We start from the raw sequence: 20,916 nt of genomic DNA, 5'->3' as shown, positions 1-20,916 counted from the left end.
AAAACAACCCAAACAAACAGATACAGATTTCATATTTTCTTCATAGAAGACATTTTTATCTTATTTGAGCAGAATATTAACCCATTCCATAGCTTAAATAATGACTAGGAGTAGAATAAAAAAAAGCCCCCACAGTAAGACCAATATCCTCTGTAAATATAAGCATCTTTATTTTATAGAAACTTATTTTAAAGCTATTACTTTAAAAATATTTTTATAAGCTGGTTCAAGAACATTGTAAAATGAAGACTAAACCAAATCATTACACACACCTCTGAATCTAAAACAAACAGCAGACTGTCAAGAACTTGAAGCTTCACCGCATCTAAAAAAAAAAATCCATAGACACATATATTTACTATTTTTCTTGAGAAATGTATTTGAAGCAAAAGCGTATTAAAATCTACAACCAAGTATTGGAAACCTACAGATGTTTAACCTCATGGAGCTTCCTAGGACTGTGAAAAGTTCAGCTTAAACAGAATTGTGATTTACATATCTAAGTTAAACTCAGCAATTTTGAAGCATACATTTTGACTGTACCTTTACAAGTGTTCCATCTAGTATATGTATTTACTGAAACATAGTATCCATTAAAAAAAGTATTTACCAAAAACAATTAAATAACTGAAAATGTCTTAATATTTTTTGCAATTAAATATGAATTCTGCACTTGTCTATGAAGAGAAAAAAAAACACCTCTCTACCTTTGATGAGACTTGAATCAGCAAAACTTTGAACAGACACCAGGTTATTGGTAGTGTCCACCTCCCATTTGGAGAGTACATAATCGCCTCTACCCTATTGGCAAAGGAAAAGTAAAATGGGGTCATTATACATCAGAAATTTGGCCATTGACAGGTGTGCTTCTACAATTGATCTTTAACTTGGAAAGCTGCAAAACTAACTTCAACTTTGTCCCTGGTGAATGTTGATGTTGAAAAAAATACATTTATTTGTTTTTAAATTTAGCCTCTCTGCTTTCAAGGCTGGCCTTATACTACAGTAACTGCTGTGATCAGCATCCTCAAACATGTTTGGCTTTTCTAAAAATACGCCATATTTCAAAACATCCACTTTCCATTCTCATAGAACATAAAACCTGAATGAAAACTACACTGGATCTGCTGAGAAAAACTGTATTGAATTCAACAGGCTCCACTTCAATGAACTCAGAATATTTGTTTCTAGTCCAAAATAACATTTCAAAATACATCCGTATTTTTATTTTTTTCACTAGTTCCTGTACATAATTCACGTTTAAGGGCTTTGTTCAGCTGGGACCTGTATTGTTACTTTGGCAAGCCTCTGTGGAATGTGAACCTTGCTAACTTTGGTTTTGTCTCTGAGCTCAAGGACGAGACTATAAATAGACCAGCCGGTACATGCTGGGAACCACAGTGATTTACTAACATGCAACCAGGGTGAAAACACTTTTTCTCTCATCCATCGTAACACAGCAAGTTCTGAAATGACAACAGTTATTTCCTTACAAGAAAAACTACGGACAGACTGCACAACTGGTAACCTTTAAATTTACACTGAAGGAGATGAGAGACAAAAAGTCTCAGTGCAAAAAGTTTACGATCTTCTCTTTCAACCAGCTGGAGATAAATCTTGTTGCAGATCAAAAAATGCCATCACTGATCACATAACAATTACTATGAACACATTTTTTAGTACTTACCCCAATTATCAAATGGATTTTGTTCACTGAGTTACTTATCACAAAATTCTGACAACCGAGGCTGTGATACTCTTCCATGGAAATGAAAGCTGTCTTTATCTGTCCTTGTAACTTGCAGGGTGGAAGCAAACAAAAGGGGAAGAAAACCAATTGTTTATACAATCAGTGGATAAAACCTTGAACTGCTCACTTCATCACGTACAGAAAAAGTAATAATCCCAAATATGAGCTGTCATAATAGACTGGTAAGTAGTCAATGAAATGTACAGAGCAAAGTTTTGTTACAAACTCTGCACTTAACACGTGTGACAAGTTAGCAGGTGTTTCTTACTTTCTTTGCAGTGATCATATCCATCTTGTCGATTGCTACAGCAAAAAAAATTAAAAAAAAAAAAATCACTGTTAAATAAACTTTTTCAAAATTGCAGAAAGCCACTAAACATCATATAAGACAGTTTAATCCTAACCTGGTTATGCTGAAAAACACTTTAGCCAGGATCTTTGACAGTGTCTATTCCTATTGATCACAGTATTGAGTTACAGAAAATTAACTAGTAACTATACTTATATAGCATTATAAATTTAAATTATTCCCAATATTCTTCAGTACAGTTAAGACTGATTACAGCTTAAAATCCTGCTTCCACAGTATTCAGTGCTCTCTGTAAAGCAGTGACTCAGAGAAACATAAACTAAAGGAATTCTTGGAAGAATACAAAAATAATTTTATTACAGCTTTTTTAATACAGCTTTTCCTGTTCAAAAGGAAATCCCTTGTGGTTTGTCGATCATCCTACCTTCCTGAACTTTAGCAAGTGGGAGACACATAATGCAGAAGAATCCATTGCTTGTGAGAACGAACATATGATAAACACCTAAATAAAACCAGATACAAATACGTCAAACTTAAGTACTCAATAACCATAAAGAGGCTACTTGCTTATGAACAGGACAGTGAAATAACTGACAAAAAATAATCTAATAGATCAGACTATTTTTCAACAAAACTTTTGTCACCTTCAGCAAAGAGCAGAATAAGTTTGCACATCTTAGAGATTTGTTTGAAATTCTGACTTTTGTATGCATCCATCAGACTGCAAATTCTATTTTAATTACAAAGCTACATTTAAATACATTACATTGTGAGAGAATAAGATTGGGAGCTTATGGAAGAGCAGGAACTACTAAAATCTGAAGTCTGATAGAAGCAGGAGAGAGAAAGAATCCATCCTTTTTGAGCATATTCATGTGTTTAGCTCAGTCTCAAAAGAAAGATGTATTCAGTTCTGAATGTTTTTTGTTTCCTATGACATTCATAAAATAATTCATGAGCTAAATATCTTTACAGGAAAGAATTTAAAAAATGCATTTAATGTGTACAATGCAAAGTAGAGTTGTATCTGATTACTTATCTTGTAGTCTCTTCTCCTGAGAGCTATTAAGGGGGGGGGGGGGAAAATACACAAAAATTGAGACAAGGCAAAAAAAATAAAATCCTTACCTGCATCTGCATTATCTTTTTCAATAAAGAGATTTAAATAAGTCTTTTCACATGCAGATTTTCCAACCAAAACCTAAAATAGAATCAACATAAAGACTATTAGACTATTATTCTGTATTTTATTAGGAAAAAAAATTGGAAATACTGATCATCCATTCAAATTCTAAATTTTTTCCTTTCCTGAAGAACTGGTCCTTGTTTATACACGCCATTCTTAAGCATATTTTGCATATTTGTTACTTATGGGAACAAAAACATCCCTTTAATCTGTTTGTTTGTTCAAACTAGAACATGCCAAAACACAAGAACGTTTATGTTTTGGTATTTGGAAGAAAGAAAAAAAAAACCTCAAGAAATTCTGAGAACAAATGGTTTTCAGCAAAATTAGAACAGAAAAATTACTGTACCTTGGTTAGCAAGGTTTGTTTTGATGGTATGTGAATAAGATGGAAATTGCCACTTCTCTCACCGACCACAAGAAATTGTTTTTCTTGACACATGCCAACTACATCCACATTAGTATCTGAAATGTTCCATGACAAAATGTTAAATATTAAGATTTGGTTTTTATTAATACACATTCATATTTGAAACACATGAACTGGACAATACAGTGTCCCAGTATTTCTTCAAAAGTGTTTATTTTGATTAAACAAAGTACTGGAAAGGGCATACAGCAAATGGTTTTGGTATCCATTATTCCCATTTCAGTGAAAAGTTCGCAAGCATTCTAACTAAATTGTATAGAAAAACTTAGTTAATTGCATACAGAATCAGGAATCACTTTTTATTACTTAGGTATTTATTATAATACCTCCATTTACAGGCTAGTTAGATATGCAAGGTACTTGCTACATTTTCCTACACAAACCTACCATATATATTTTAAAAGTCAGTTTTAGCTTCCAGTGCAATTTGAAAGGAATGAACCTACCAAACTGAACGTGCATCTGAAGAGACTGCCCAGTGCTGTCAAGAAGTGCCACTGATCTGTCAACAACAATAATGCTGCCATCCCTCGAGCTGCATGCGTACAACTGCGGGTTAACGGAGACCTGAAAAGAAAGAGGTTGTTAAAGATAATAACTGGAACACTTTAGAAAACATGACCAAGAAGCTCTGGTAATTATCAAGAAAATAACAACACAGTTCTGACGGATTCTACCTTTTCTGAAGATGTGATTTGAAGTAGCGTATCCACTTGGTACAATGCAGTTCCACATTCGCGTCCTAAACCTACAGGGAGCTGCTCACTCCCCGTGTCATCATTTGCAAGAAGTTCAATATTGTTCCACATGTTTACCTATGAGAAACATTTAAGGAACACGCCGTGAAGCGGAGAGCTTTAACAAAGTGGTATGGCCATACACAAATCATTGATTTTATCATTCTCTCGTGATTCTGCGTCTAGGAGGAAGGGTAGTAGAACAAGCCTGAAGGCAAGCTGCGCGTTTAGACAAGGCGGAGTTACAGCCGGGAGAGCAGTGTGGCTCCCAGACGGGGTCCCCAGCGGGCCCGGCTGAGCCCAGCTTGGCCAGGACAAGTTTCACGCCCGAGTTTGAAGTGTAATAAAGAATGGCTAACTAGCTTTTAGAAAACTAGCTTTTAGAAAACAACTGCTGACCAGCCTTTAGAGATAGGGAGGAAGGCTGATTTGTACTAAACCTTAAACATATCTCCATTGCTGACTAACTAATACTTTAAAGATAAGAATGAAGCAGAATCCACCAAGCGAAGGACACCAGGTGGAATTCTCCAGTCAGACTGAGGGGCTCAAGGAACACAAAAGACTGAGCAGGAGAGACAGGGAGGGCAGCTAGGAAGAGCTGGTCCTGCAGTGTGGAAAAGACCCAGGATGGTGCAGAGCATAAGCCACAGGACAAGTTCAGAAGTTCAACCCTGAGGAAGACTCGGACCTTCATCCCCAACGACCACCAAGGACCCCCGATGGGGGACTTGGGCGGACTGAGGCGGGACTATGGGAGGAACTTACGTTAATGAATTCCTGGAAATAGTTAGAATAACCCAACCTTTTCTTAGAAATGTAATGAATAAACACGAAAGCTGTAAATATAAGGCAAGAATCCTAACGCTTGGGCGCACACGTATGGAAGGAGCCATCCCCCGGGCTGCCCAGCGCCGCAATAAAGAACACCTGCTGAATAACACTGAGTTGTTAGTGAGTTTTCTCGGCTTCAGAAGGACACCCCACGCCACAGAGCCCCCCGCCCCGCGCCCCTGCCCACAGGGACCGCGAACCATCCTCCCACGGCGGAGGCCGGTGACAAACCCGTGCGACGCTCCCTCAGCCGCTTCAGGCTTTCGAATTGGCGGGAGCCCCGCCTCACGCTACGGGCGGCAGCGCGGGCCAAGCCTCCTCTAAACGCGAACGGCACCGTTGCTAAGACACCGCCTAATCCTTCCCCGCCCCCAGAGTGCACCGCGGCTCCCTCGCTCCCTGCCCCCGCCCCACGGTTACATCCGGGCGCCTGAAGGGAGAGGGAGGGCGGGGCGTGTCGCCTCGGTTCGCGAACGCTACGGCCGCGGTTGCTGAGGGAGGTTGTGGCCGTTGTGGGGTAGTTGTTGAGGGGGGGAGCGGCGTCCCGGGCGCTCGGTCATGGCGGTAAGTGGTGTTCGCCGCCGGGATCTTTGGAGGGAGCCGAATTGGGAAGGGGGCTGCCGCGGGGCGGGGGGGAAGAGCGTGTGAGACGGGGAGGGCTGGGTCTGGAAGCCGTGTGCGCGGAGAGACAAAATGGCGCCCGCCGCTCCTTCGCTTGTCGGCGCCATGATGGGCCTCGGGGAGGGGGTGGCCGCTTTTCACCCATTACTTCTCTCCTTGTTTCCAGAAGTTTCTGTTTCATTTCTTTGGGCTTGGAGAGAAGCGAGGAGGCCTTGTGACCGAAGCCCTAATGGTTTCCTGGGTGGGGAGAGAAGTATTATGGCTACGGGAGCGGGTGTTTATCAGAGGGACTGTGAGGCGCAGGTTCCCGGGGAGGGGAGGAGGGAGGGGATCGATTTGGCGGTTGGGCCATGCTCAGTTTTGGTTCGTGTAGTTTTCCGTGTCCTATTATTTTTCTTTGTCTTTGGTCACAGGCCTGCTATTTTCAGCGTCTTTTTGCATTCAGTAGTTAATTATTTGCCTCCATACTCCAGTTTTTATGGTTAATATCGGTGGGAGACGCTTCTGCTGTAGATCCAACTGTCTCTTACACACGGCCTAAGAGTGAAGCTTTATTGTATTCTAAAATTTGTGTGGCCTGGTAATATATAAAGGTGCTTGTCCCATGATTGAATTGAAGAGCCAATGAGCGTAGTTATCAAAGCTGATGTGGTTAATTCTTTTCAGAAGTTATTAAATAGCCTTGAGTGAAAAAAAAACCAAACAAAACAAACAAACTAGACTCCAAAGTGATAAAATTCTTCAGAGAGTTTAAATACGAGATTAAACACCACAAAGTATTTAACGTTATTGTCTGGAAAGTTTGACTCGTGGTGAAAAAGAACAAGAGAACCACAAACTCCTGGAGAAGATGAATTTTTTTTTTAATGATGCTTGTGCAGTTTATATAACTTAACCTGTTAAGAATAAGATTTTTTTTTTTTCTGTAAAAGGGCTTGAAGAATTATGGACTTTTAATCTTGAACCTAGATTATAGGCACTGTCTTTGAGGTGTTCCTCTAAAGTAGTAGGTGAGAGGCTTGTTCAATGAAACAGCCTGTGGCCTATGCATATGTACTTTTAAGAACTGAGAATAGTCTAATTGAAGTCTGTCAGCCTCTTTTTGCTGTCTGTAGAGCTGAGAGATTTCACTAAGGTGCAGTGCACAAGGGCATTAATGAGCAGCAATGTGTGCAAATAATGAGACTGGTAGCCTTGGAAAATGTGGCAGTGGGCTCAATTTCAGTTGGATACTTTGTTTAAGAACACGGTTGGGTTTGGCCGTTAGCTGGTATTCTTATCCTTGTCAAGTAATTTTGAAATGTAAATTTAGAGAAGTCTCGAAATTCCTTGGCAACTTCCTCTAGCTGAGTCCTTTGGAAACCTTAGATGAAGAAGGAGGGGACTGAGTAAAAGGGGGCAAGTGTAGATAAGCAGATGATGGATAGATGTGGAATGCTAAGGGTTGTGATGGCTAAGATCACAAATAGGGGAGCTGGTTCCTACTCTTTATCTAATGTTCTGAAGTTTACAGGATGGTGGGCGGGGTATCAGTAGTGTTCAGAAGTGTTGCTGAGGCTGTAGTTCAAGCTCCGCCGCAGATTTAATTTTAAGCAGTCAGTGCTCTTGGCCATGTGCTGGTGTGTTTTGAACTAGACATCTATACCATGCGAATGGAGAAGTGAACAGCTGCTTTCTTACTCACATCTGTATCTTTGTACAGGTGCAAATTAATAAGCATTGAGCAGACTAAACAGTAGTAGCTGAAATATAAATCCGAAGATTTACCTGTAGCACATTGTAAAGAAAGTCTACCATTAATACACAGTATATTAATGACAGTCTGTAATATCTGTTGTAGTTTAAGAAAAACTAGCTGCTTTCTTTTCAAAGTAATGTATATAAATCAGTATTTGAGAGGTTTTCACATGTGCAAGTAAAACTGCAGCTGGTAGAAAACCGTGAAAGTGTGAGTCCTCTGGTACACTAAATTATCTTCATGAATAGCATTTCTGGGCCAAATTATGTCTTAGTGGAATCTTGTGCAGCTGTATGATGTTCAGAAGGTTTGATTATGACTGCCGTTTACAAGAACAGAATAAGAGAGACCAGTGAGTCTGTAAAGGCATTAAGGAAAGCACGTTCACCTTTTCAGTGGGTACTTTTTCCGTTCTGTTCCTTTCATTGCATTGTACACCAGCATTGCACATTTACTTCTCCCAGCACTGAATCATAAAGCAGTCTTAACTATTTTACACCAGATAAATTTCTGGGTTTAGTCCTCATAGGTCAAGGTTTAGAAGGGATGGAGGGAACATCTTTGTTTTTTGTCATCTAAGGAAAATGTGATACAGAAATTGTTGGGACAGGCAGGTGTGATATATATGTACTCTCATAAAGTACACATTTTTGTGTAGAGATGTTGTTTGAGGTTTTTCCGTATTCAAAAGTTAGCTGTCTAACACTGATACAGTGACCTCACTTCATTTCTCTTTGAAGTTCATTCTGTACTTTGCAACACTGTGGGGATTTTGTGCTGTGCCTCAGTGATGCCCGAACTTGTGAGGTGACTTAGATCTGTTGGGACAGTATGGACCTTAAGTAGTCTTAAGCATGTAAATGTTAAAAGGAATTGACCTGCACGCACCACCATTTAAGACCAAGCTGTGGATCAGAGTTTAGTCTTACTGATACTGTCATGGAAAAAGTAAAGTGCAGTCTAATGCAATGGGAGAACAAAATGTTACTATATTTCTCTTTAATAAAGTCTTAAAAATTAATCTGTATGCAGTTACGTAGTTCACTGCAAATCTATCAAGCTATTGCCTAACTAACAATGGTACAGCTACTCAAGAGATTGCCATTACAGAAACTAATTTTAAGTGTATCTTCTGAGGAAGTATTAAGTAAATTGTTTTGCTTGCTTTTCAGTCCTTGGTTTTTGGGTTTTAAACATTCTGTCTTCATTTGTAGGGTAGTGATACAGAACGAGATGGAGTAGCCCCAGATAAGTCCTCTCCAGAAAGAGAGAAGAAAAAGGAACAATCAGATGCCTCTAGTTCTCCCAGAACATCAAAGCATCATTATTCAAGATCACGCTCACGGTCAAGGGAAAGACGACGGAAGTCAGGTGTGGTCTTCATATAAGCGAAGTTGCCCAGTGAAGTTCTGGTGTATGCCTGTAGAACTGAACTCTTTAAAGCTGTTTTGGAAAAAATGGACTTTGCTCTAGTAACATGTCAGAATCGGGGGGGAAAATGAAGCTACTGGTTTTGCTTTTGTCTCTTAAATGTGCTATATTGAAACTTTTCAATTTTAACACTAGAAGTGCTAAGGAAAAAGGGTCTTGTGAATGTTCAGGGGATGAGGAGCAACAACAGAAAACCATAACACTTTGTCTTCATTTTAACTAGATATGCTTAGACTGGGATACTTTGACATGATTGTAACAAAAATAATGTTATCTGGCTGAGGAATGTGACTGGAGTATGACATGGGCTAGTTTTACACTGTCAGAGCTTAAATAACTGCAAACAAAGAGCTGGGAATGACAGCTAAAGTTTGCTTTCTGCAGGAGAGATTTGAATAGTGCTGTTGGTTTTCTAATCTCTATTCTTGACTTTGGGAGGTAGAATCACTGAAAGGAACTAGAAAGATTATAGCCAGCTGATCTCTTTAACTTAGCAAATAACAATAATTGTTTTCTTCTCCAGATGCAGAAGGAAGAAAACACAGAAGCCGGAGCAGAAGCAAAGAGGTAATTAACACTTTGTAGCGTTTAGGTAATTGTACAATACATCTTAAAAAGTATCTTGTAGTAATGCACATATGTGTAAACCTATATAAATGACTTTATGGTAAGTACAAGTAATTGCAAACTTTAAGCTTAAAAATGGATATGGAGATCCTTTCATAGTGAAGCATGATTGCAGCCATCATGTTGACAAGGTAATAGTTTTATAGACAAATGCTTTCAGAAACTAGTAACTTAATTTCTTTTTTTTTTTTTTTTTTTTTGTGGAAACAGCCAAAAGAAAGAATTCATGTGGAGAAGTAGAATGGTGTTCTTGATGACTTTCACAGAGCTTCCATTAGCCAAAAGCCTTGGGTGGCTTTATTCCTGGCCAATGTTCAGGACTTTCAATGATACATACTCATCTACTTAAGTATATCAAAAATAATTCCCCACCTGACTGAGCTCTGTTTATTGCGTCCTTTAATTGTGATGGCTGTCATAGCTTGACAAACAAGCTGAGTCAGCTGCAAACATGACAATAGCAGCAAAAATTTCAGAGGGCTGTCTCTTTTTTTTTTTCTTTAATAAGTAAAATATGCGTGTGTATTTATATATATTTTTATATATATATATATAGGGGAGTGAGAAGAGACAGCATCAACAATAACTTGAAAACAACTGGCTTACACACCAGAGAAGAGGTGAAAGGAGCAAACCAGGAGTGTTGAAATAGTCACAAAGAAGCTTAAGCCATGTGGGGCAATAGCAGGCTGGGTCAGATGAGGGACTTTTTAACTTTTAACCTGGGTCAGGAACTTCTCTTTCCCCCATTCCAATGGAAGCTCTGTTTAAAAAAGGAGGAAAAAGAAAAATAAATCTAGGAGAGTTTTTGTGAAATTGAATATATTGTTTAGCTCACATGATAACATTTCTATAATAAATCATACTCAGCGTGCTAATGCGCGAAGAGACTGAACTGAAGACGCTGCAGACTCAGATAGCAAAATTATAAGCCTACTTCATGATAAGGTAACTATTAGTCATTCAAACTCTCATTTCCCTTAAAAATATCTTAAATCCGTTATGGGATATAATGGTGGTTTATTACTAAGTGTGTGCCTGGAAGACGTGATTTAAAAAAAATTAAACTCTCTTTAATGTTTAAAAAAAACAGTCCTTGCTTAAAATTATGTCCAGTGTTTTGCCATGCTGTTGGATCTAATCTTACACAATTTATTTAGCAATTTCTAAGTTTCGCAGACTGATCAGATGAGGAATAACGTCCCACAGTAGACTTGCTGCTTTCATTCATTTGCAAGATTAAGCTCTTTGTAGACTAAACACTGAATATCAGCAATTCTATTTAATATACATATCAGAACAACTGCTTATGTGAATACATACTTAATGTACAGATAACATCTCAAACTTCTTATGTGTTTTTAAGTAAGAACTGATCATCCAAGGAGTTAAGAATAAAATACTGTGAAAGCAGGAAAAATATCTAGCGTTATTATATACTTGAAGAATTACAATCAGATACATTTAGAAATTGATATATATTAATAAGGGGTTAGGCTTGGATAAGTGAGTGTAAGCCAATTATAGCATCTTCAGACATTTCTTTTGAGAGAGAGTAACGATCATAGGAAAGGTTTTATAGTAGCTTAAAAATTTAGATAAGGGAAAAAACCTGAAGAATTGCGTTTTCGTCTAAATTGAATGTATTGTGCTTAAATTGTAATTTAGAACGTTATTTAAACATAAGACTTCAGTGGGCTATGCTTCTATGCTAGAAAGGTTTAAAACTAAACTGGATATGTTAAGAAAAGGTGTTGATGTCATGACTTAGTCTCTAAGGAAAACACTGGCAAAAATGAGGCCTGACCTTGCTAAGTATTTTTGGCATTGCAGCTATAAAAAGGAATCTTTTTTTAAGAGGCACTGCAGGAAGAAATTGCAGTATAGTGGAGCTGTGTATCTTTTAATTTAAAACTACTGTGGGAGGTCTCAGAGTGATGCAAGTTAGTTCTAAATACTAAAAGTGGGATGTCAGCCATGTAACTTATTACATCTTAAAAAAACTGTTGGAAGTACTGACTGAAGAGAGTTTTACTCTAAAAATTATCTAATGACTGATAGAAAATTATTTTAGCTCTAAAAGCAAAATAGTGTATGTCTGCAACTACATATGGATTTTAGTAACTTTCTACATGGTAGGCTTAGGCAAATATTAAATATTCACTACAAATACGAGTGTGTGTGTATATATATGCATATTCATAAATTGTCAGGTACTTGCAGATAGATACTTATGTGTTTGGAATGGAGACAGTAACTGAGAATGACAGTTGTTTTTGTTACAATGCTGTGAACTTTCATATGGAAACACTGTAAAGATACCTTGATGGATGCTTTAGAAATCCTTTAGATGGTGGGGAGGAGGGAAAAGGGGGAAAAAACATAGCGTGCATTTGCAACTTCAGGTAGTTGGTGGCGTTAGGTAAAATAGCCATCACTCATGATTGAGTCACACTCCTAAGGTTACTAATGTTGCATCACAGCTTATCATTTTTTGTCTTCTGATACCCATACTAACTCTCTTTGTTGCACTATTTTCCTGAAAGAACCAACTTCTTCTTAAAACAGGCAAGAAGACATGAATCCAAAGAGAAGTCCTCTAAGAAGCACAAATCTGAAGACTACAATGACAAAGAACATTCTTCCGACAAGGGAAGAGATAGCCTAAATTCATCTGAAAACGGTGAGGATAGACATAAACGCAAAGACAGAAAATCATCAAGAGGGAGGAGTCATTCAAGATCCAGGTCTCGTGAAAGGTAAGTTGTTTTACGTGGTTATTCTTTAAGTGCATTTGCAAAAGCAGTGTTTGGAATTTGTGTTGTCTTCTGAAGCACAGCCTAATTGTATTGCTGACCTAGTTTAACTCTAAAGCATTGATTTATATTGCATGGTTCAGTTTTCGTTGAGTAGTGCATTTGCTGCTACTTGGGGTTTTTTTCAGATTAGTTCTGAGTAAAAAGTACAAAACATCTCCAAGGCTTTATACAGATGATCTGTCTGATGTTTATAGTTAGTATACAGAGCATAGAGAATTTATAGACAGGTGTATTAAAGGTTCCCTGTTGTCAGTGATGGGAAATAAAATACACCTTAGCAGTGTCATGGCTTTTTACCTCCTAAATCAAGACCTTACCCAGAGGCAATGCTGTTTAAGCCTCCTTGCACAGCAGGCCAGCTAGCACACACATGGTAGGACAGCTGCTTGGGACAGACTGGTTGCTGCCAGCAGAACTTGTCAGCCAGCTCTGCTCATAACTGAGGGATCTGTAGCAAACACGATAGTGAGGAATAAGCTTCAGGTAATGATACGCTGAGGGACTGTATGTGACTCACAGGCTGAAATTTGGGCATCTCTTCCCTAAGGTCTTGGAATACCATGGGGAGGAAGAGAGTTTTCTGCCCTTGAATTTAAAGACTTCTGCATCAGATTAGTTTGGCTGTGTATTTGTTTTGAGATGTACGCTTTAATGGACAGCTATATTGATGAGTGTGGTTGTTTACGTAAACTGTGTGTAGCTCACTTTGTGGTGGCTGGTGGTAGTGTTTGGTTCCTTTCCTGTGTCATCTCCTAGTCTTACAACCTAAACTGTTCCAGGCGTGAACTCTACAGTGTGTAGTTTGCAGTTTCCCCACCCTGCCTGATGCATTTTTCCCTGTGGTGACGAACCTGTATGTAAGTCCTTAAGTAGAAGCTGAATTTAAACATGAGGATATATGTAAGAATTTGGGACATGTGTTTCAGACGTCATCGTAGTAGAAGTCGTGATAGGAAAAAATCCCGATCTCGCAGCAGAGAGAGAAAACGACGTATAAGATCTCGTTCTAGATCAAGATCTAGACACAGACATAGAAGTAGAAGTAAAAGCAGAACTAGGAGTAGAAGCAGGTAAGTGTTAACTTCTGCATGTGCTTAGTGGGGGTGTCTGGTTGAACATTCTGTGGCAGGCTGATGTATAGAAGAATGATGGGTTTGTCAGTTAAGGTCCACTCAGTGTAACTAAATGCGTTTGGCTTTTTCTCGGCCGTATCAGTACAGTGGGTTAAGGACAGGATAGTTTGCATACCCTTACTGAAAGTTTTGTCCTAGACGGCTTAAATGTCTCGGAATCTCAGCTTTTCATGGTATGATTTCTTGTTAGCAGTTAGAAATGCTTAACTACTTAGTTTGTGGGTATCTTATAAAACCATGGGTTTGGAACTTTTAACTGATAAAGTAGAAGGAAAGTAAACAACTTAATATTTTGAGTAGTAGTGATTCACAGTTCAAGCTCTTTCTGGTTTCTTACACCACAACTGTAATTATTATTTTAAATATTTAAATGGTATTTAAGTGGGGAAAACTGAAGAATAAGGTGCAACTAACCCTTTCATGTGTTTGAGACAAGAGTAGTGTAGCTGGCAAGGTACTACTTCAAAGAAACTATTGTATTTATCTCTTTTCATATTTATATATCATAAAAGGGAAGTTTAACTGGGAATCGCTGGCTAACAGACACTGATCAGAAGATAATCCTGATCAGCTCCACAAAGTTCATTTGAAAATTTGTCTTGTCTGTGAACTGGCACAGTTGGTGAAGTGTTAAGGTGCATTTTGAGTCAGGTGGACTATTTCTGATCTGAATGTATTATTCTGTGTTAGTGATTACCTACTCCTTTTTGTCAAGTTCAACACGAGAGTATTTATCATGTTAATTTTTCTTCCTGTATTGAGTGTTGCTATTTCTTCCTTAAATTCTAGAAGCGCAGATTGAAGTACTCTAGCTAGACACAAACTGGCTTACTCTGTGTCTGTTAGACAGACTCAAGATCCATTCCTCACCTGGAATATGCTAGAATTGAGGTTTTCATCACTGTGTAGAAGTTTCTGTTTTCCAATACTGATGAATCGTTCAGTATTCTCGTGCAGAGTTCTGAGTCTATTTGTATGTGTCACCTTTGTGGTCTTAATGCCCTGTAGGATTTTCTGAATAAGCTGAAATGCGACTTAACAAGTACTACAGTTGTGCCTTTCCCCCCTACTCGTTTAAAGTAAAACCAGTAGTTTGAATGCAAATTGATGTCCCTTCAGAGCTCCCAAGAAAGTGTTGCCAGTGTTCAAATTCCCTTAGAAGTGTTTTCACTAGCGTATTTTAAATTGCATATTTGAAGGGTGCAGAAGTTGGTTATGACTATTCAACATTATGGTGGATCATTGGAGACTTAAGAATATAGCACACTCACATAATGCTACAACATCACTTGTGAAACTGTTAAGAAGACTTCTTTCTGAAGAACTAGTTGAATGACATGTTTGTGTCATATTTTATTTTTGGCACGCACTTTCTACCAAACTTTCAGCTGGGGTGAGTAGAGCTGGGTCTTCAACTGGTGTCCATGTTACTTGCATTCAGTGGTACTGAAGCCACCTTCAGCATGATGTGTAGGGCTTCAGTTCACCATTATTTCCAGCTATTACAGATGATGAGCAATTACTGGTTTTGGAAGTCACTTTGAACATTTTGTGTTGAATGGCTCCGTGAAAGCTTCACATCCCAGAATAGTTTTTTGCTTCTGCAGTAGAATTCATATTCCTTAAAACAGAAGTGCAAATGTGGGAAGAAAAAGTGAGGGAGCTTAGGAGTTGCCTCCAACTGGAAACATGCCTTGCTGGACATGCTGCAAGAATCCATGTCTCTTAAGTCCTGTTTTTGTCTTGCAAATCCTAGAGAAGAAAAATAAGTGAGGTGTAGGTCTTTTAACAGTATCTAGAACACATCATCAAGTTCTGGGCTCAGGTGAAGCCTTGGGAAGGAGACTTACGGGGCAAGCCTTGAGGAAAACTTCGCAAGCTGGATAACAGGATAGGTTTCCCCAAAACATGTAAAACTCAACAGTGAATTGAATTCTCTCATTGGTGAAATGCAGTATTTGTTGTGTTACAGTTCACAGGCTATGACAGGAGCATTTGTAAGCAGCAGAGCTTGACCTTCTCTTGCTGGTTTTTTCCATAATCTCAAGCTCACCTTTTCTGTCTTCACTAGCATTTAAACTAATCTTTTTTGTTCTGTGAGCATGTAGACCCTCCTGGCATTGCTCTGATTAAATGCTAGGTGGAAAACATGACACCATCTACTTGTTTCAAATGGAAATACTTAAATACAAAAGCTCAAATATTTATTTCCTTGATGTTTACCAGTGCAATAAAGCATCAGACCAAAGACAAGACCAAACTACAATAGTCAGCACGGGAAAAATGAAGGTATCTTTGAAACATGCATTACATCTTATCTCAGGAATGCAGATCTGTCACTTCCCAGTGCCTGAATCTGCATCTTGTCATCTTCTATGAAAAGATAAGTCTTGCCTCCTTTGTATTCTACCAGATTTGTCATGTAAACAAGGATCTCTTTTTGTAACTTCAGTCTACGTTTCATGATGTTTGTAGATGCTGCCCAAGTTGCAAACAGAAGAAACAGAGTATCTGCCATTTAAAGTGGCAGTTGTCAAGTTAGCTATTATCTCAAGTGGTTGATAATAACATTTAAGTATAAAATTGCAGAAACATCTTTGTGCTTCTCAACTTAATATTTATGGCAAATCTGGGAAAAATGCAAGTGATATCTCCTGTAATTTAAGCTTTGTTGGACAGTTCCAGTATCTGTGACTTCTTTAAAGACATCAGTGTCAGAGGCTTAGACAGGAATGAACCCTTACCTCTTGTAATGTAGAGCTTAATGATCCTGGCCAGGGGAGACGCTGGTAATGGTACTTCCTATGTGCATTTTGAGGGGCTGTTGCTTAGGTAGGACTAGACGTACATGTCATAGGAACAGCTTCTTGGGAGGAGGTGGGGAGAAGGTTACTAAAGGAGAATTGAACTGAATATTTTGGTATTTTGCTTAAAAGTATATTTTAAGTGGGTGCTTTTCAGATTCTCAGGCTCCAGATAATGCATGCTTCGTAGTTCTCTGCACAGTGCTGTCCTTCTCAAGAGCAAACCCAAGACAAATCCTGTGTGTTGGAGCCAGCTGTCCCGTTTACATTGGTGGCCTCCCTCAAACACTTGTCCAAAGCACATTTAGTGAAAACTATATAGAGGGGAGAGAAGTAGTGATTTTCCCCAAGTACTATTCCAGTTTTTAAATCGTGCCTCTTCAGAATGCTCATTTTTAACATAATTTTAGTGCTGTAAGGTCTTTCATGGTTTTTAAACATTCTTGTAACTCAATCCATTTTACAGTTTTCTTGCAGTTGACTTTACTGAAAGTTACACAGTGCTTTTTCTTGTCAGGTTTTAGAATGAAAATCTCTAGAGCAGATCTATTTGTTCTAAACACTTAAGTATAAGAGGGTAAATAAATACCCAGAATGACACATTCTGTTATATATCGCAGTTGGGTTTAGCTCTGTCTTGTTACAAGGCAAGTGTGACTGTTACACTGTTCTAGTATAATCTTTGTGAAAGCTGTTCTTGAGAGCTGTCCAAATTAATCATGAAGCAGTTTTTCAGAGTTGTGATCAAGTATGTTATGAAATGTTAAGGTATATATGTACCTTCATTGCTTTAGCAACTCTGTTAAATTTGGTTACAGAGAGCGAAAGAAAAGAATTGAAAAGCCCCGAAGGTTCAGCAGGAGTCATAGCCGAAGTCCGAGTCCGCCACCTTTTCGGGGACGCAATACAGCTATGGATGCACAGGAAGCATTAGCCAGAAGGTCAGAAATTGTTATTTTAATGATGGGTGACACAAATAAGCTGCTGCTGCTGACTTTGCATGCTTAAATATTTTTATTCTTGTGTACTTTTAGATTGGAAAGAGCAAAGAAACTGCAAGAACAGAGAGAGAAAGAAATGGTTGAAAAACAGAAGCAACAGGAGATGGCTGCAGGTAGGCCCTGTCTGTTGTATCAACTCCTAAACAATAGTGCAAGCGGAAGATAACAGGCGTGTGTGCTGAGTGTTGCAGTCCTGTCCAGCTGGTGTGCAGGTCGTCTGTATAATTAGCTTGGCCCATGTATAAGAACCACAACTAGAACTAGGAAAAGTTTGGAGGAAAAAAAAAAAGTAAAACCCTGACAGAAATGGTCAGGATTTCTTACTGCTTGGCAAGGATACAACAAAAGTGTATGTGAGGCTAGTAAATGATTTTGTGGTGGCTGTTGGACCCGTCCTTTTATGCATCGTTAAGCGAGAGTTTGGAAGCTTTTACCAGCTCAGGGGTATTTAGAAGCACAAGGTACATTAGTTTCACTTTTAGTTCTGGTTTACTAAAACTATTGGAGACTTGATTCTTCCTTTATGAATAACTTGTAGTTTATCATATATTTTTTATTCAGACATTTTCAGCTTATTTCTGGTGAAGGGAGGCGTTTGGGGTTTTTTATTTGTTTGGTGGGTGGGTTTTTTGGGTTGGTTGGTTTTCAGAAAAGTCTGAACTTGCTGCTTGATAGCAAGTTACCTTTCTTCTTCAGCGGCTGCAGCTACTGGAGGTTCCGTTATTAATGTTGCTGCTCTCCTGGCATCGGGAACACAAGTAACTCCTCAGATAGCAATGGCAGCTCAAATGGCAGCACTACAAGCGAAAGCACTAGCAGAGACTGGAATAGCTGTACCGAGCTATTATAACCCGGCAGCAGTGAATCCCATGAAATTTGCTGAGCAAGAGAAAAAGCGGAAGATGCTCTGGCAAGGCAAAAAGGAAGGGGTAATGTTGTCTTTTCTTACTTTTATAAAACTTGTTTGGAAACATCTTGCATTAAGACAGTTTTAAGAATGCTTGTTAATGTTATGTCCAGGAAAATTACTTCCATACATATTGCGAAGTTTCCCTATTGACAGCAGCCCAAGGTAAAACTGTAGGAGCTGAAGGACTAAGGTAACTAGACCTTCAGTGACAAGTGGTTGGGACACAAGCCCCCCAAGTGCTACTAAACTCAGGAGGTATAATTGGATCTTAATGTTACTTTTGTCGGTTTGCCTACAACTTGTGATTACATATGAAGTACAGATGGCTGCTTTTTGCTGAAAAGTGATGGCTGAGCGATAGAAACTATGATTGACCCCTCCTTTCTGTGACTGTTGGGATTTTTCATTTAATTGTTGTATCCATCCAATTCCGTCTTCAAAAGCAAGTCTGTGAACCTTGCTAGTAACACTTCAGGAGTAGAGTAATGCATTGCTAACACTGACAAAAGTTACAAATCCAGATAGGCCTTGAGACTTTTATGTTGTGTCAAATAAAAGCTCTTGCAATGAGCACAGTGTAGGCCACCAAACAAAAAAGGCTTCTGAGACAGTTACTTTTTCAGAAGGTCACTGGATTTGAGTACAGGTTTGGCCTGCTGATACTGTGGAAAAACTGTGCTTTAATACTTGCATTTTCCTCTTTTGACGCTCTGTGCCAGTATGGAAGTGTGTTTGTTGCATTCGGTTAATTTCTGTCATGTGTCTGCTACATGGGGAGCTCACTTAGCTTTTCACAGAGTGTTTCATAAGATGTGGAAAACTGAAACTGGTTCATGTGGCCCTTTTTAGGGGCAGAAGGGAGGGAAGAAGAAACCTGAATGCTCTCTAAGCAGTTCTGCCTGAATTGTGCTGTATATTGATTAATCATAATAAGAAAACGTGTTTTTTCCATGATTCCCTGGAAGCATGCATTCTGACAAGATTTCCAGGTTTCATGGGAATGAGTGCCATCTGCCCAAGTAAAGAATACACCTCCATTTGAACCCTGTGGTTAGGCAGACTTCCCTTACAGAGTTGCTGTGAGGGTGCTGCGAGGGTGTCCCACATGACTCCGAAACCTTTGCTTCCAGCTGTGCTAGTGCTACACAACGGGCTCGGGTTTGATACTGCTTTTTTGTTGCTGTATTGTGATATTAAGGGAAACTTACGTAAAAAGGTGACACATCTTTTTTTAACTTGCACAGGATAAATCACAGTCTGCAGAAATATGGGAGAAATTAAATTTCGGAAACAAGGACCAAAATGTCAAATTCAGAAAACTCATGGGCATTAAGGTAAAGAGATCTGAATGTGTAATGAAGTTTATTAATTGTACAGGAGTGCTTTCTTTTTTTGCATTTTAAAGCGTACCTCAACCAGTGAACATGTTGAGTTAACCTGGTATTGCCTGATGTAGTTAAGAACTTTTAAGTATTTCTCATTAAAGTTCACAAACAGCATCTAAATCTGAATACAATTAAAATTTGAGAATTTCATTATGTTTCTGGCTAAAACAGCAACTGTTATGATCTGTAACAACAGTGGGAGCTGTAACCAGTATTCATGATGTGGGGGACTATTACTTTGCATAGATAGTTAATGGGAGACCTTCACTTGAATGAGTGAGAAAAAGGAGCTGGATGAAGACCTCCGCATGTTACTTGACAGCGACAGGAAAGCTATGCTAGAATGTTCCAGCAATAAAACCAAATCCTTGAGCTCTTTGAAAACAGCAAAGCAAAATTGTTGTGTTTAGGACACCTGTAGTATTTGACAACACCGCTTCCTGCACAGCTAATGTTTGGTTTCTTCTGTCTGGTTCCTAGAGTGAGGATGAAGCTGGCTGTAGTTCTGTTGATGAAGAGAGTTACAAAACGCTGAAGCAACAGGAGGAGGTTTTCAGAAATCTAGATGCACAGTACGAAATGGCAAGATCACAGACTCATACGCAAAGAGGAATGGGATTGGGGTTCACATCTTCAATGCGAGGAATGGATGCAGTTTGAAAAACAAAACAAAAAAACAACCTGTTTTAAAGTTTGGGACTATGGAAGGTTCTTTGTTCAAATGTTGGGTCCTTGTTCACCAAAAAGCTAGCATTCTAGCTTGCATGGGTGTTGCATTGACTTTAATTTATTGAAAAATACAATTTTTTTGTAAATATCAGATCAGTGATACTGGTGTTAGTGTTGTAATCTGGTTATACCCACTTCATTAAACTTGACAGAACTATAGAAGGACAGTATTTTTTAGTTAAAAGTTCTACTTTTCAAACCAAGCAGCAGATGGGATAAACTCATACATGGATATTTCGTGTCCACTGTCTTGTGTACTTTTGTACTTTAACCTTGTACAGTTATTTCCAATTCTTGAAACATGAAAGAAACATTGTGTAGATGTTATTTAGCGTTCTGGGCCAATAGGCACATAATCCAGTGCAAAAAAAAAAACCTGGTTAATAATAAAGACATTTTTTTCTCTAAGGTCTTTATGTTAATGAAGTTGTCTTTTGGGCCAAACTCTAAGGAAGCTAGTCAAGAGATGTC

At 38.7% G+C, this 20,916-nt stretch overlaps 2 protein-coding genes across 5 annotated transcripts in view; one reads left to right on the top strand and one right to left on the bottom strand.

Moving 5' to 3' along the window:
• Window positions 1–4,485, bottom strand: part of KNTC1 (kinetochore associated 1) — a 39,772-nt gene extending 35,287 nt beyond the window's left edge. For both annotated transcript variants that reach the window (XM_086473962.1, XM_086473964.1), the window contains exons 1-9: window positions 4,354–4,485; window positions 4,123–4,243; window positions 3,596–3,711; window positions 3,189–3,261; window positions 2,485–2,562; window positions 2,019–2,053; window positions 1,688–1,798; window positions 708–801; window positions 273–325 (exon numbers count right to left, since the gene is read on the bottom strand). In XM_086473962.1, the coding sequence (XP_086330088.1) occupies window positions 273–325; window positions 708–801; window positions 1,688–1,798; window positions 2,019–2,053; window positions 2,485–2,562; window positions 3,189–3,261; window positions 3,596–3,711; window positions 4,123–4,243; window positions 4,354–4,485 (813 nt within the window). The remainder of the gene's footprint in view (window positions 1–272; window positions 326–707; window positions 802–1,687; window positions 1,799–2,018; window positions 2,054–2,484; window positions 2,563–3,188; window positions 3,262–3,595; window positions 3,712–4,122; window positions 4,244–4,353) is intronic.
• Window positions 4,486–5,713: 1,228 nt separating this feature from the next.
• RSRC2 (arginine and serine rich coiled-coil 2) lies at window positions 5,714–20,853 on the top strand. 3 transcript variants are annotated; one of them, XM_086474031.1, is made up of 10 exons: window positions 5,714–5,811; window positions 8,821–8,977; window positions 9,567–9,604; window positions 12,233–12,423; window positions 13,410–13,553; window positions 17,239–17,361; window positions 17,455–17,534; window positions 18,118–18,350; window positions 19,576–19,665; window positions 20,197–20,853. In XM_086474031.1, exons 1-10 carry the CDS (start codon window positions 5,806–5,808, stop codon window positions 20,374–20,376), a joined length of 1,242 nt encoding a protein of 413 aa, XP_086330157.1. In that variant the 5' UTR covers window positions 5,714–5,805; the 3' UTR covers window positions 20,377–20,853. The 3 variants fall into 3 exon arrangements, with proteins under 3 accessions (XP_086330157.1, XP_086330156.1, XP_086330158.1); XM_086474030.1 differs by having other exon boundaries at window positions 9,561–9,604; XM_086474032.1 differs by lacking the exon at window positions 5,714–5,811 and adding an exon at window positions 8,360–8,408 and having other exon boundaries at window positions 9,561–9,604.
• The last annotated feature ends 63 nt before the right edge of the window (window positions 20,854–20,916 follow it).

The sequence above is a fragment of the Leptosomus discolor genome, chromosome 16, assembly GCF_034619465.1.
Source record: "Leptosomus discolor isolate bLepDis1 chromosome 16, bLepDis1.hap2, whole genome shotgun sequence".
NCBI classification, from domain to species: Eukaryota; Metazoa; Chordata; class Aves; order Leptosomiformes; family Leptosomidae; genus Leptosomus; species Leptosomus discolor.
This window is presented reverse-complemented; position numbering and strand designations above follow the sequence as displayed.